General features: G+C 42.5%; 1 protein-coding gene across 1 annotated transcript; it reads left to right on the top strand.

Annotated features, from left to right (window-relative positions):
- Window positions 1-538: 538 nt before the first annotated feature.
- flvcr1 (FLVCR heme transporter 1) lies at window positions 539-16565 on the top strand. Its single transcript, XM_041864764.2, has 10 exons — window positions 539-1418; window positions 1608-1752; window positions 6464-6604; window positions 7183-7250; window positions 8007-8110; window positions 8720-8830; window positions 13051-13156; window positions 13715-13826; window positions 14026-14093; window positions 14776-16565. Exons 1-10 carry the CDS (start codon window positions 747-749, stop codon window positions 14860-14862), a joined length of 1614 nt encoding a protein of 537 aa, XP_041720698.2. The 5' UTR covers window positions 539-746; the 3' UTR covers window positions 14863-16565.
- The last annotated feature ends 297 nt before the right edge of the window (window positions 16566-16862 follow it).

Here is a 16862-nt window from a genome sequence, read left to right on the forward strand (position 1 = left end):
CGTGGTAAATCTGAGGACGAGTTGAAGACCAGCGTTTTCAAAAACATAATTAATAAAAGTGTAAATTCACCTCCCATCTACAAATTTAAGATCTACAATTAGCAGAGAAAATAGATTTTTAGGCCTATGTTATTGAGGTGGATGATTTTATTACACATTTTATGCATAGATTGTCTCAATCGTTTGCCTTCCAGTGCGAGTATCCTACTGTATATGCTAGGCAGGTCTATTGGGTTAAACTAAGATTAGAGATAATGAGGAGACCATGTGTCACTAATGAACAGATACACCTTTGAACAACCTTAATGCTATTTAGGAAATTATCCAGTTTATTTGAATGGGTAAAAAGGCCGGTGCGCACTTGTTCCATTCGTTTATCCAGGACTGATTGGGGATTATAACCGCCATAGCCCTCCAAAACCGCCATTTTGATTGGTCGGAGTCATCATCGGAAGGCCTCTATATTTGAGTTGTCTGATGTAAATGCGCCCTGCCCTACAGTACTCTCCCCTCCCCATGCACTGAGCAAAAGCGGCACCGACATACTAGGCTACAGCAGGACCATGCGAAAGAAGGCGCTTATGAGAGCGAATACAGATATATAGCCTACAATATTTTAAAAATACTTTTTTTTATTTTTTTTTTTATAAAACGGTATGAATAGTTGTATTATCTACTAACTGAATGTTGGATCTGCCCTATTTTGCGTAAACGTGCTTCCTGACTGTAATAGGCTAGAGATCATCATGGTGGCTGGCGAGTTGGTACAGGAGCATCTGCGACGTGACAACGCACCTGACGAAACAGACTTCTCATGCAAGAGCTCGGTGCATAACGGGGCAGTCCCAACCGGGGATCAGTACTCCGTTCTAACGAAAGGATCGGCACATCTGACAGAACTGGACTCGAAGGCGTTGGAACAGGAGATCCCTCCAGATGAGAAGCAGGCTATGCTTCCTGGAGAGGAAAAATGTCTCGAAACGAAGCTCTATTGGAGAAGATTCGCCGTTTTAGCTGTGTTCAGCCTCTACTCCCTCGTCAACGCATTTCAATGGATCCAGTACAGCATCATCACCAACATTTTTACCCACTTCTACAATGTATCCAGTGACAAGATCGACTGGCTGTCAATTGTATACATGGTCGCGTATGTGCCTTTGATCTTCCCCGCAACATGGTTACTGGATAAAAAAGGACTGAAATTGACAGCCCTTATGGGCGCGGGTTTGAACTGCGTCGGTGCTTGGGTGAAATGCGCCAGCGTCCGGTCAGATCTGTTCGGTGTGACAATGACCGCACAGATAATATGTTCCATAGCCCAAGTCTTCATCCTCGGGCTGCCCTCTAGGATTGCATCAGTGTGGTTTGGCCCGAAGGAGGTGTCTACTGCATGTGCCACTGCCGTGTTGGGTAACCAGGTGCGTGTGTAATGAGTCATGATATGGGGGGCACCTATTGAATCTTGTAGCCTAATCATATTGTAAACTGTAGGCCTACATGCTTATGATGTACATATTTATGCTGCTGTATAAAAAGAACCATAACCATTTCTTTCTGTATTTTGATGGAATATGTGACATTGATGTATTTGTCTGATTCCTCTCTAGCTGGGCACTGCCATTGGCTTCCTGCTTCCACCTGTCCTGGTCCCCAACACTGTGGAAGACATAGACTTGATGGGACACAATATCAGCATTATGTTTTATGGGACAGCTGTAGTCTCCACTGCTCTCTTCATCATGACTGTAATTGGTAAGTAGTTGACACAAGCCTCATCATGCCATCTGGAATGGTGTTCCTGGAGAGCTACCGTCCTGTAGGTTTTCACCCCAAACCTAATCTAGTGCACCTGATTCTAATAATTATTTTGTTGATAAGCTGAATCAGGTTAGTTACAACTGGGGTTGGAGCAAAAACTTACAGGAGGGTAGCTCTCCAGGAACAGGGTTGGAGAGCCCTGATTTAGTCACTGTAGTAACTAACTCCATAAATCCAGACAACTGCACTTACAGTGCCTTCAGAAAGTATTCATACCCCTTGACTTATTCCACGTTTTGTTGTGTTACAGCCTGAATTCAAAATTGATTAAATATATATTTTTGCTCACCCATCTACACAAAATATCCCATAATGACAAAGTGAAAACATGTTTTTAGACATTTTTGCTAATTTATTGAAAATGATATACAGAAATATCGAATTTACATAAGTATTCACCCCCCTGAGTCAATACTTTGTAGAAGCACATTTGGCGGCGATTACAGCAGTGAGTCTTTTGGAGTAAATCTATATTAGCTTTGCACACCTGTATTGTACAATATTTGCACATTATTCTTTTTTAAATTCTTCAAGCTCTGTCAAGTTGATTGTTGATCATTGCTAGACAGCCATTCTCAAGTCTTGCCATAGATTTTCAAGCCGATTTAAGTCAAAACTCTAACTAGACCACTCAGGAACATTCAATGTTGTCATGGTAAGCAACTCCGGTGTAGATTTGGCCATGTGTTTTAGGTTATTATCCTGCTGAAAGGTGAATTTGTCTCCCAGTGTCTGTTGGAAAGCAGACTGAACCAGGTTTTCCTCTAAGATTAACATGTGCTTATAGCTGTATTCTGTTTTCTTTTATCCTACAACATTTCCTAGTCCTTGCCGATGACAAGCATACCCATAACATAATGTAGCCACCACCATACTTGAAAAAATGAAGAGTGGTTCTCAGTGATGTGTTGTGTTGGGTTTGCCCCAAACATAACACTTTGTATTCAGGACAAAAAGTTAATTTCTTTGCCACATTTAATGCACACAGGATGGATGTTTTGGATTATTTTTTTATTCTGTACAGGCTTCCTTCTTTTCACTCTGTAATTTAGGTTAGTAGTGTGGAGTAACTAGAATGTTGTTGATCCATCCTCAGTTTTCTCATATCACAACCATTAAACTCTGTAACTGTTTTAAAATCACGATTGGCCTCATGGTAAAATCTCAGAGCAGTTTCCTTACTCTCCGGCCACTGATTTAGGAAGGGCACCTGTATCTTTGCAGTGTATATTGATTGATACACTATCCAAAGCCTAATTAATAACTTCACCATGCTCAGAGGGATATTCAGCGTTTGCTTTTTGTATTTTTAAACATCTACCAATCGGTGCCCTTCTTTGCGAAGCATTGAAAAACCTCCCTGATCTTTGTGGTTGAATCTGTGCTTGAAATTCACTTCTCGATTGAGGGACTTTACAGATAATTATATGTGTGGGGTACAGAGATGAGGTAGTCATACAAGACTGATGTTAACTACTACACAGAGTGAGTCCATGCAATTTACAATGTGACTTGTTAAGCACATTTTTACTCCTGAACTTATTTAGGCTTGCCATAACAAAGGAGTTGAATACTTATTGACTCAAGACATATCAGATTAAATGTTTTATGAATTTCAAAACACTTCTACAAACTAAATTCCACTTTCACATTATGGGGTATTGTGTGTAGATCAGTGACACAAAATATACATTTAATCGATTTAAAATTCAGGCTGTAACACAACAAAATGTGGAAAAAGTCAAGGGGTGTGAATACTTTCTGAAGACACTGTAGATTTTCCATAGGCTACGCATTCCATACAAACATACCAACCATGCAAACATACCACAGTAAATCCAACCCAGAGACACAGATTATTGTGAAATAGACACAAATTACTTATTGGAAATTTGTGACAGGCACAAGAAAAAGTGTATTTCTTTGTGTGCAGTACACGATTTTGTATACAGTGAATTATAAAGACAGTACGTTACTTAAGACAGAAACGATAGGAGGGAGGTTGGTCAGGGAGGATGGGTGGGCGTATAATGCGAACGTCTAGCAACCCTTAGCCGAGCTATAACGTTAGCCACCTAGCTAGCCTAGCTAACGTTAGCCACCTAGCTAGCCTAGCTAAAGTTAGCCACAACAAATTGGAATTCATGTAATGTACACGAATGCGTTATGAAGAAAGAAATACACACAAAATGCGCTGTGAAGAAAATTGTGTAATACATACAAAAAAGTCTGCCTGTCACGAATGTCAAATAAGTAATTTGTGTTTATTTCACAATAAGCTGTGATAGTGTTTTGCAAAATCAGTTATTTTTTATTATTTATTTTTATTTAACCATGTAGGCCAGTTGAGAACAAGTTCTCATTTACAACTGCGACCTGGCCAAGATAAAGCAAAGCAGTGCGATAGAAACAACAACAACACAGAGTTACATATGGGATAAACAAAACGTACAGTCAATAACACAATAGAAAAATCAATATATAGTGTGTGCAAATGTAGTAAGTTATTTAGGTAGGGCAATAAATAGGCCATAGTGCAAGAAGATGATGTGCAAATAGAGATACTGGGGTGCAAATGAGCAAAATAAATAACAATATGGGGATGAGGTAGTTGGGTGGGCTAATTACAGATGGGCTGTGTACAGGTGCAGTGATCGGTAAGCTGTTCTGACAACTGATGCTTAAAGTTAGTGAGGGAGATAAGTATCTCCAGCTTCAGAGATTTTTGCAGTTCGTTCCAGTCATTGGCAGCAGAGAACTGGAAGGAATGGCGGCCAAAGGAGGTGTTGGCTTTGGGGATGACCAGTGAGATATACCTGCTGGAGCGCATACTACGGGTGGGTGTTGCTATGGTGACAAATGAGCTAAGATAAGGCAGGGATTTGCCTAGAAGTGATTTATAGATGACCTGGAGCCAGTGGGTTTTGAGACGAATATGTAGTGAGGGCCAGCCAACGAGAGCGTACAGGTCACAATGGTGGGTAGTATATGGGGCTTTGGTGACAAAACGGATGGCCACTGTGATAGACTACATCCAATTTGCTGAGTAGAGTGTTGGAGGCTATTTTGTAAATGACACTGCCGAAGTCAAGGATCGGTAGGATAGTCAGTTTTACGAGGGCATGTTTGGCAGCATGAGTGAAGGAGGCTTTGTTGCGAAATAGGAAGCCGATTCTAGATTTAACTTTGGATTGGAGATGCTTAATGTGAGTCTGGAAGGAGAGTTTACGGTCTAACCAGACACTTAGGTATTTGTAGTTGTCCACATATTCTAAGTCAGACCCGCCGAGAATAGTGATTCTAGTCGGGCGGGCGGGTGCAAGCAGCGTTCGATTGAAGAGCATGCATTGAAGGAGTGTTGTATGGAATTGAAGCTCGTTTGGAGGTTTGTTAACACAGTGTCCAATGAAGGGCCAGATGTATACAAAATGGTGTCGTCTGCGTAGAGGTGGATCTGAGAGTCACCAGCAGCAAGAGAGACATCATTGATATACACAGAGAATAGAGTCGGCCCGAGAATTGAACCCTGTGGCACCCCCATAGAGACTGCCAGAGGTCCAGACAACAGGCCCTCCGATTTGACACATTGAACTCTATCTGAGAAGTAGTTGGTGAACCAGGTGAGGTAGTCATTTGAGAAACCAAGGCTATTTAGTCTGCCAATAAGAATGCGGTGATTGACAGAGTCGAAAGCCTTGGCCAGGTCGATGAAGACGGCTGCACAGTACTGTCTTTTATCGATCGCGGTTATAATATCGTTTAGGACCTTGAGCGTGGCTGAGGTGCACCCATGACCAGCTCAGAAACCAGATTGCATAGCGGAGAAGGTACGGTGGGATTCGAAATGGTCGTGATCTGTTTGTTAACTAGGCTTTCAAATACTTTCGAAAGGCAGAATGGATATAGGTCTGTAACAGTTTGGATCTAGAGTGTCACCCCCTTTGAAGAGGAGGATGACCGCGGCAGCTTTCCAATCTCTGGGGATCTCAGATGATACGAAAGAGAGGTTGAACAGGCTAGTAATAGGGGTTGCTACAATTTCGGCTGCTAATTTTAGAAAGAAAGGGTCCAGATTGTCTAGCCCAGCTGATTTGTAGGGGTCCAGATTTTGCAGCTCTTTCAGAACATCAGCTATCTGAATTTGGGTGAAGGAGAAGCGGAGGGTGCAGAGCTGGTGGCCGGGGTAGGGGTAGCCAGATGGAAAGCATGGCCAGCCGTAGCAAAATGCTTATTGAAATTCTCGATTATCATAGATTTAATCTGTGGTGACAGTGTTTCCTGGCCTCAGTGCAGTGGGCAGCTGGGAGGAGGTGCTCTTGTTCTCCATGGACTTTACAGTGTCCCAAAACATTTTGGAGTTAGTGCTACAGGATGCAAATTTCTGTTTGAAAAAGCTAGCCTTTGCTGTGTATATTGGTTCCTGACTTCCCTGAAAAGTTGCATATCGCGGGGGCTGTTCGATGCTAATGCAGTACGCCACAGGATGTTTTTGTGCTGGTCAAGGGCAGTCATTGCAGTAATAAGTCATTGCAGTAATAAGCTACTGAGTGCATTTGAAGCAAGAAACAGAGACAAACACTTTGCCATTATGTTGTAAAGCTGTAAATACAGCAGGTTAGCGTTGACTATGTCTCTTCTCTCCTAGTCATGAAAGACAGACCCTCACTACCTCCCAGCAAAGCTCAGGCTGTCCTGCCTGACTGTGCTCCTGAAGACTACTCCTACAGACAGTCCATCATCAACCTGTTCAAGAACAAACCTTTCATCCTACTGCTCATCAGTTATGGTGAGACACCAGACTTATCATAATCTTACCTTATCTTGCTCCTTATGTTGTTACTACACTTACTATAACCATGTTATTACCACTGTAACACAAAGCTACCTTAAAGTTATGATGAGACACCTGACTAATTGCCAGATCTGTGCTTTAGCAAACTCATCTGTTGTGTTTGTTGTCATGCCAAAAGTGACAATGAAAGTTAGAGGAGTTGCCGAAGCACATACAGATCTGGGGCCAGTTATCCTGAGTGCTGACCTTCAAAGTCTCTTTTTATTGCATTCTGTTCATTCCACTGATTGTTTCCTGGGGATATGTGTTCCATTATGAGAACAATCTGTCTTTAGCCCCATACAAGGCAGATGAGATCTGTCCTTTAACCCCATACACCCCAAGGCAGACTGACTGCCCAGTGCTCAGTCCAGTTATGTACATTTCTTGGATTTGACCTCTAGAGAGTTTAATTTGTTGGTGTTCAGTTATTTTCATGGTTTTGTGTGTACTATGTTGATTCTTGGAATTTATATCACTATGGCGGGATGAAACATTGAAAGAAATCTATTTAGTTTCCTATTTTCTTTTAGGTATCATGACTGGTTCTTTCTACTCTGTGTCAACACTTCTCAATCAGATGATTATGGCTTGTTACAAGGTAAGTGGAGTACAAAAGATGCGTGTTCCAATGACTGAAAATGAAGATTATTTGTGAAAATTAAGTTTATTTGATAGGTTGATTTACTACATACATAGCTAGACCAAACACAAGCTCTTGAACGGGACAGAAGTAAAGACTTTAGGGAAAAGGGGTGGCAGGTAGCTTAGTGGGTAAGAGCGTTGTGCCAGTAACCGAAAGGTCGCTGGTTCTAATCCCCGAGCCGACTAGGTGAAAAATCTGTCGTTGTGCCCTTAAGCAAGGCCCTTAACCCTAATTGCTCCTGTAAGTCGCTCTGGATAAAAGCGTCTGCTAAATGACGTAAATGTAAAAGTCTTTCTCTGTAAACAGATGGAGTTAAATGAGAGCAGAAACCATGACAGGGCACGAATCCATTGTGTCCCGTTTTGAAGTTCATTATCCACTTTTTACGCATGCCTGCTACCAATGGAGGAGAGAGTCAGTCAGGGTTGGCTAAAAGACTGAAAGACAAACAACTTTCTGTGAACTCTGGTAGCAGCCTTCTCTCACTTTAAAATGTCAGATGACATAAACATCACTTTCCCACCAGACCTTCCATAAATCCCTGAACTGTACCCCCTAAACCGATACACCATGTATGAAAGGTCATACATGCATCCAGACCTTATTGTGTCTGGAGTCCTCTTGAGCCTCAAGTTTGTGAATATGATAGTGTGGCACATGTCCCTAGAAAAGCCTGCTAACCTTACGCTAACATTCACCTCCTCACCCCAGAACCAGGAACTGAATGCAGGCAGGATTGGTCTCACCCTTGTGGTGGCTGGAATGGTGGGCTCCATCATCTGTGGACTGTGGCTGGATCACACCAAAACCTACAAGTAGGTACTGTCCCCAAGCACAACTGCCAGTGACATGAATCACTACATTCTTTGTTGACACAGTCATAAAACTATGTTGCACATGATGCAATATTGAGCTGCAGAAGGCAGTTACAGTCTATGTCTATTTACATTTCCAGTCTAAAGTTTGGACACAACTACTCATTCAAGGGTTTTTCTTTATTTTTACTTTTTTTTTTTTACATTGTATAATAATAGTGAAGACTTCAAAACTATGAAATAACACATATGGAATCATGTAGTAACCAAAAAAGTGTTAAACAAATCAAAATATATTTTATATATGAGATTCTTCAAATAGCCACCCTTTGCCTTGATGACAGCTTTGCACACTCTTGCTACTCATACTGGTGCTGGGTTGTGTATGAAACCAATGGTTAGAATCAGTGACATTTACAGTAAGCTATAAAGTAATTAATAATAAAGTCAACTTATATAGGCTATGTAAGTCCCTGAGACATAGAGAATGATGAAGGTGGGAGTGATATTGTAAATTTTCCCTGCCCATGCCTCTTTAATTGTAAAACTCTATATTGAATGTGTCCACTTGTATTTACATCAAGGTTCTGTCCTGTGATTGTTCCTCAGAATGACCACTTTGATTGTCTACATCCTGTCCTTCATTGGTATGCTGGTGTTCACCTTCACTCTGGACCTCAACAGTATCTACCTGGTGTTCTTCACAGCCGGTGTGCTGGGGTAAAGCTGGAGATAACCCCTCTGTTTGAACTAGATAAAAATACTGTCTAGCGTCATCATTGAGAGAGTCTACTCATTTGTGTAACTGCCAACTTGGTAACAGGAAAGGATCCTGTAGCCACAAAGGAAATTGTTTCCTGTCAGATTGTAAATCATTTATTGAAATGATAAGAAGTAAAATAGTCATAATAGCCCATGTTGCACATTGTGTCTACATGATGAGGTAGTGAACAGTAGGGTGTCATTCAGGACATTTAAAATGCAAGCCTCTTATTTAATTTTCCATTCCCTGGTCTAATGACCTTTTTTGACATCATCTTCTCATTCTCTTGTATGCTTTGAAGGTAAACAGTCACTCATGCAATGTCTCTATTATTTATGTAGTGTTCAGGGGCGGACTGGAACCAGAAATCTGCCCTGTCATTTCTAACACACCGGTCAATTTTTTTCCCTTGAGGCCCCCATTATTAGCCAGATAATGATAATTTTGTGCAAAAAACCCAAGCTGGACAGGCCTCCTTTATTTAACCAGGTAAGCCAGTTGAGAGCAAGTTCTCATTTACAACTGCGACCTGGCCAAGATAAAGCAAAGCAGTTCGATTAAAAACAACAACAACACAGAGTTACATATGGAATAAACAAAAACAAAACGTACAGTCAATAACACAATAGAAAATCTATATACAGTGTGTGCAAATGTAGTAAGTTATGGAGGTAAGGCAATAAATAGGCCATAGTGCAAAATAATTACAATTTAGTATTAACACTGGAGTGATAGATGTGCAGAAGATGATGTGCAAATAGAGATACTGGGGTGTAAATGTGCAAAATAAATAACAATGTAAATAACAATATGGGGATGAGGTAGTTGGGTGGGCTAATTACAGATGGGCTGTGTACAGGTACAGTGATCGGTAAGCTGCTCTGACAACTGATGCTTACAGTTAGTGAGGGAGATGAGTGTCTCCAGCTTCAGAGATTTTTGCAGTTCGTTCCAGTCATTAGCAGCAGAGAACTGGAAGGAATGGCGGCCAAAGGAGGTGTTGGCTTTGGGGATGACCAGTGAGATATACCTGCTGGAACGCATACTACGGGTGGGTGTTGCTATGGTGACCAATGATCTAAGATAAGGCAGGGATTTGCCTAGAAGTGATTTATAGATGACCTGGAGCCAGTGGGTTTGGCGACGAATATGTAGTGAGGGCCAGCCAACGAGAGCGTACAGGTCACAATGGTGGGTAGTATATGGGGCTTTGGTGACAAAACGGATGGCACTGTGATAGACTACATCCAATTTGCTGAGTAGAGTGTTGGAAGCTATTTTGTAAATGACATCGCCGAAGTCAAGGATCGGTAGGATAGTCAGTTTTACGAGGGCATGTTTGGCAGCATGAGTGAAGGAGGCTTTGTTGCGAAATAGGAAGCCGATTCTAGATTTAACTTTGGATTGGAGATGCTTAATGTGAGTCTGGAAGGAGAGTTTACGGTCTAACCAGACACCTAGGTATTTGTAGTTGTCCACATATTCTAAGTCAGACCCGCAGAGAGTAGTGATTCTAGTCGGGCGGGCGGGTGCAAGCAGCGTTCAATTGAAGAGCATGCATTTAGTTTTACTAGCGTTTAAGAGCAGTTGGAGGCCACGGAAGGAGTGTTGTATGGTATTGAAGCTTTTTTGGAGGTTTGTTAAAACAGAGTCCAGTGAAGGGCCAGATGTATACAAAATGGTGTCGTCTGCGTAGAGGTGGATCTGAGAGTCACCAGCAGCAAGATCGACATCATTGATATACGCAGAGAATAGAGTCGGCCCTGTGGCACCCCCATAGAGACTGCCAGAGGTCCAGACAACAGGCCCTCCGATTTGACACATTGAACTCTATCTGAGAAGTAGTTGGTGAACCAGGCGAGGCAGTCATTTGAGAAACCAAAGCTATTTAGTCTGCCAATAAGAATGCGGTGATTGACAGAGTCAAAAGCCTTGGCCAGGTCGATGAAGACGGCTGCACAGTACTGTCTTTTATCGATCGCGGTTATAATATCGTTTAGGACCTTGAGCGTGGCTGAGGTGCATCCGTGACCAGCTTGGAAACAGATTGCATAGCGGAGAAGGTACGGTGGTATTCGAAATGGTCGTGATCTGTTTGTTAGCTAGGCTTTCAAATACTTTCGAAAGGCAGGGGAGGATGGATATAGGTCTGTAACAGTTTGGATCTAGAGTGTCACTCCCTTTGAAGAGGGGGATGACTGCGGCAGCTTTCCAATCTCTGGAGATCTCAGATGATACGAAAGAGAGGTTGAACAGGCTAGCCTCTTATTTAATTTTCCATTCCCTGGTGTCACGTTCGTCGGATACAGAGGACCAAGGCGCAGCGTGGAAGGCGAACATACTTTTATTTATTAGAATAATCACCCGAACAAAACAACAAATCGATACGTGACGTCCTCGGTTCAAACACAAACCTACACTGGAACAAGATCCCACATAAAACAATGCCAAACGGCTACCTAAGTATGGCTCCCAATCAGAGACAACGAGCTACAGCCGTCTCCGATTGGGATCCACCCTGGCCAACATAGAAATACAAAACTAGAACAAACAAAGAAAACTCACACCCTGGCTCAACATACAAGCGTCCCCAGAGCCAGGGCGTGACAGTACCCCCCCCCAAAGGCGCGGACTCCGACCGCGCCAACCAAACACCACAGGGGAGGGACCGGGTGGGCACTCCGCCTTGGCGGCGGATCCGGCTCCGGGCATGATCCCCACTCCCTCTCTAACCCCCCAAAGTACCCCTGGTCCGGTCTGGCCCTGCTGGCCGGAGCTGGACTGAACACTGGTGGAGCGGATTGCTCTAGCTCCGGCGTGGAGCAGGACCGGTGGAACAGGCACGGGCTGTGCCGGACTGACGACGCACACCACTGGCTTGGTGTGGGGAGCAGGAACGGGCCGGACCGGGCTGACGAAGCGCACCACCGGCTTGGTGCGGGGAGCAGGAACGGGCCGGACCGGGCTGACGAAGCGCACCACTGACTTGGTGCGGGGAGCAGGAACGGGCCGGACCGGGCTGACGAAGCGCACCACTGACTTGGTGCGGGGAGCAGGAACGGGCCGGACCGGGCTGACGAAGCGCACCACAGGCTCGGTGCGAGGGACAGGAACAAGCCGGACCGTACTGGGAACACACACCACTGGCCCTACGCGGGGATCAGGAATGGGCCGGACCGGACTGGCAACACACCCCAGTACCTCTCGCCGTGCCTCTACATCCTCCTTCCCCCTGGTGACCAGTGACTCCCGTAACCTGGCGGCCTCCTGCTGCCCCGTCGTCCACGGCGTGGAGGAGAGACGCCCTAAAAAATGTCTGGGCGTCTCTCCTCCCCGTGGGCCAGGCCTCCATAGCTCTCGCCAGACTTTCGCTCCTCTGCTTCCAAGTCCAGCCTCTCTCCTCCTCCCGCGGCTTGACCCAGTCGAGGTGGATATCCGCCAGCGATACCTCTGGCGTTGGCTCCTGGACACGCTGCTTGGTCCAGTCTTGGTGGGATCTTCTGTCACGTTCGTCGGATACAGAGGACCAAGGCGCAGCGTGGAAGGCGAACATACTTTTATTTATTAGAATAATCACCCGAACAAAACAACAAATCGATACGTGACGTCCTCGGTTCAAACACAAACCTACACTGGAACAAGATCCCACATAAAACAATGCCAAACGGCTACCTAAGTATGGCTCCCAATCAGAGACAACGAGCTACAGCCGTCTCCGATTGGGATCCACCCTGGCCAACATAGAAATACAAAACTAGAACAAACAAAGAAAACTCACACCCTGGCTCAACATACAAGCGTCCCCAGAGCCAGGGCGTGACACCTGGTCTAATTACCTTTTTTGACATCATCTTCTCATTCTCTTGTATGCTTTGAAGGTAAACAGTCACTCATGCAATGTCTCTATTATTTATGTAGTGTTCAGGGGCGGACTGGAACCAGAAATGTTCAACCTTAAACAAGGACATCAGGCCTCCCGAGTGGTGCAGCGGTCTAAGGCACTGCATCAGTGCTTGAGACATCACTCCAGACCTGTGTTCGATCTCAGGCTACCAATTAGATATCACGAAATTGGGGAGAAAAGTACAAAAATAAAAAAACAAGGGCATCAAGATAAAGCAGTGTGTTTTCCCAGAGGTCAGGCATGGTTTATTGATATGATATTGTTATTCTGTAGGTTCTTCATGACTGGTTACCTGCCGCTTGGCTTTGAATTTGGGGTTGAAATTACGTATCCTGAATCTGAAGGGACATCTTCTGGTCTTCTTAATGCATTTGCACAGGTAAGGGTCAGACACATGATCATGTAAACAATCATGAATATTGTTTTATTGTTTGTGGAACCACGTCTCCAGTGATATTTCCAGGCAAACACTTTTGGGTATTCCCGTGCACCACAACATGTGTCCTCCCCTCAACATTATGTAATTTTTGTCTACCCACACAAAGTCTGCACAGTATATTAACTTTCTATTCTAGTTCTTTATAGGATGGTTTAGCTTCTTTCCCAAGTGGGCGTCTGATAAGTTTTTTGTTTGGTGATCTGTTTTGTCAGTCACTATAATGCTTGTATACACTATTGGAAAAAAAGGTGCTATCTAGAACCAATAATGGTTCTTCGGCTGTCCCCATAGGTAGAACTCTTTTGGGTTTCATGTAGAACCCTTTCCACAGAGGGTTCTACATGGAACCCAAAAGAGTTATACTTGGGGCCAAAAAGGGTTATCCTATGGGGACAACCGAATAACCCTTTTGGAACACTTTTTTCTAAGAGTGTACCCTTGAGGCACTACAGGTGTACAGTGTTTTTCCTCACCTCCTATGTCTCTTTCCTCCCTCAGATCTTTGGGATTATTTTCACATTGATCCAGGGAAGACTAACAACAAACTACAACCCCCTGGTTGGGAACCTGTTCCTCTGTGTCTGGATCTTCCTGGGCATCTTTCTCACAGGTTGGTTGGCTCTCTGATCTGTTCTGATCTGTTCTGTGGAGTGTGGGTGTCTTCTATATGATCCACCTTCTGCTATGAAAACTGATACAGACTAATGAAATACAATACAATGCAATACAATGTAGGCTACACCACAGCTTTGTATGTTTATATATTGTTTGATGAGGCACTCTTAATTACTTTCGCTTGTTTATTTCAGCCTTAATCAAATCAGAACTGAAAAGAAACAACGTCAATATGGGCATGGACAGAAAAGCTCTTCAAGCAGTAAGTCACGTTCTGTCCATTTACCTCGGAGAGAGATTTTCTATTTTCCTTTTCTTTCTCCTGAAAGGTCACCCTCCTCTCAATCACTTTTCCTTGAATGATGTATCACACACAGATGTCAGGTCACTCGTCTGTCTGTTCTTTCACATTGACAGCCATTGTGAAAGCTGTCTCATATCTCATGAGATTCCCAACATCAAGGCCCGGGCAAACATAAAAAGACAAAAAAGTCCTGCAGTGTCTCAGCTACTGAGCTCTCTGCTTGGCTCATCTAATGTGAATCTTTATCATGCCGAGAGCAGCGTGCTGGGCAAAGCAAATGAATCCTTAGATGCATTTGTTTTCAATTGATTATTTGGCAGTCTTCAGGCAGTCACTAGACACAATATGTATAGTAGTATTCATGTTGCATATCTATTGAAAAGATATGGCTTTATAGTTTCCAGGAGCATTGCTGACATCAGTATAGGGCATCTGCAAACTTGTGCTGTAGGATGTTGTTATGGGATACTAGAATACCATTTGGCACTGTGATTATGTACCCAACTGTGTTGGTTTAATGAACAGTTATTGGTTTATAACATTGTTACAACTAGTTACTTAAGTGATGAGAAGACTCTTTATCTCATGAAAGGACAATAGAATACTTTAATTAAAGATATATTTCTCTCTGCTGTCTTAGGTCCCTACCGAGTGCGCTTCAGACAAGCCAACCAATGGCGTCAAGATGGAAACTTCAGTCAGCTTTTCCCATGAGACCTCACTTTAATCCAAATAGAACAGGGGGGGGTCAAGTCGCTCAACACTCTACTGAACATTTCAGAGGCCTACAACGCATTCAACAAAGTTTCCTGAGGTTACTTGAAATCTCATTTTCTTTGGATTGTATACTGTAATGTGTTATTATAATGTTTGTACTGCAATGGTTTTAGCCAAGCCATGATTTGTTTACAGACAGGTATACTATAAGCACACCTTTTAACTTCCAATAGTCCCCTCCTTGTTTTGCTTGATGATCCACTTCTGTCTCTATAATTGTCATCATCTCTGGTTCATAAAGTGGTGCTTATTTAAATTTATTTAAGGCATTATACAGAACCACACAGGAAATATAATGTAGGATCTCTGACCTGCCTTAGCCTGTGAGGAAGAACATTGTTATCATTATGGTGATGTTATTATTGTGATGCTGCATTATGTAATTACATGACAATGCAGTTTAACAGTGTCGGTTTTGTTCTCTACGACATGTCAGCCATACAAATATGGACCAAATATGACGCACTAAAGTGCACAATGCATATGACAAATGTGCAACATGTACAATCTACATTTCAGTGTATTACTTACATGCATGCTTTTGAAAGTGTTAAAATGTTGATAACTTTGTTGAATACATGGCACAGATAACAGTTCTGCCGAGATAAGTAGCTAATGGTATAGCAGTGCCACCCAGAGGGATATTGTGGAAATACTAAGAAAGCTGTGTGGATGATGAAGCACAAACAGGAGTGATAATGACTGCAGCATTACAATTCAAACATCTCCAAACCTTTACAGGGGATTATATAGCTCAAACTGTGTCTATAAGGACTATGCACAGTAGCCATTTCCCAGCACATCTCTAAACCGCTATATTTTGGCTCTTGTATTTCTCTTGTTTTAACGGGAATAATTCATCTCATCCAATTAATAATCAGAAGATCCAATCCATAGGCATTTCTGCTATCTCAATAGCAATTTTATGTTTTATTTTCCTATGTTGCTCCCTGCAGGATATGTACAAATTAGTGCTTATAATTATTAATATTTGAGTATCAAAGCTAATGTTATTATTTAGCTTCTTATGACTGTAGAAAAATCATTTATTTGGTTGACAGATGTATTCCTCTCTTTTCTAGCGTTTTATGTAATTATGAATAATGATGAAGCAACATTTCTATATGGACAGTCATAACATTTCAATGCTTTTTTCTAATTTTGATAATTAACTTATTACAGTTTATATACCAATGTAGTTATTTGTTTCAATTATTTAGCTTTATTTCAATTGATTGCATTTACCAAGACCATTGAAATTAATCATTGAACATGTTATAAAATGTAATAATTTGTTCCCAATTGAGAATGAGTACATCCAGACCATGAACTATACAACATATGGCTTTGACACACCACTGTCTAAAGTCTCGACAGCCTGATTTATAATTTCGCTAAGTAATCCACAGTATAGTCAGTGCCAACACTGTTACAATGCAGCTGCTATAGAATGCGTCTGCTGCACAAGGTGCCCCAGAGTGTACTGTAACAATTAGGTTTTAGTTTTGCTTCTGTAGTTTGCCCTTGGGCTTTTGTGGGTGGAAAGGAGCCGTATGGATACTTGCTTATCTGCAGATAATGTACATTTTGTGGCAATCAGAACATAAAACACTGAGTGTAAACAATACAATAAAATGATTTTTAGTTCAGCAACTACAGTCAATGGGTTGTAATTGTGTAATGTTTTATTACTTGTAGTCATGAGGTGTCACAAAATACTTTTAGCTCATGACCTAGACATTGTAACAACAGCGTCCTCATGTGGTGACCAATAAATTTTCATAAGCATATAGTGTATTCTAATAACTCGAGGGTCCAAAATATGATGGTTTTTGTGACATTACATTTTAGTCATTTAGCAGACGCTCTTATCCAGAGCGACTTACAGGAGCAATTAGGGTTAAGTGCCTTACTCAAGGGCACATCGACAGATTTTTAACCTAGTCGGCT

Source organism: Coregonus clupeaformis, chromosome 36 (genome assembly GCF_020615455.1).
Source record: "Coregonus clupeaformis isolate EN_2021a chromosome 36, ASM2061545v1, whole genome shotgun sequence".
In the NCBI taxonomy this organism is placed as follows: Eukaryota; Metazoa; Chordata; class Actinopteri; order Salmoniformes; family Salmonidae; genus Coregonus; species Coregonus clupeaformis.

Bases quoted from the DNA above. Each gene is read 5' to 3' on its own strand.
- flvcr1 (XM_041864764.2), top strand. From the start codon at position 747: ATGGTGGCTGGCGAGTTGGTACAGGAGCATCTGCGACGTGACAACGCA. The intron at 8,111-8,719 runs GTAGGTACTGTC...ATTGTTCCTCAG, and splicing joins GATCACACCAAAACCTACAA to AATGACCACTTTGATTGTCT. The intron at 14,094-14,775 runs GTAAGTCACGTT...CTGCTGTCTTAG, and splicing joins ACAGAAAAGCTCTTCAAGCA to GTCCCTACCGAGTGCGCTTC.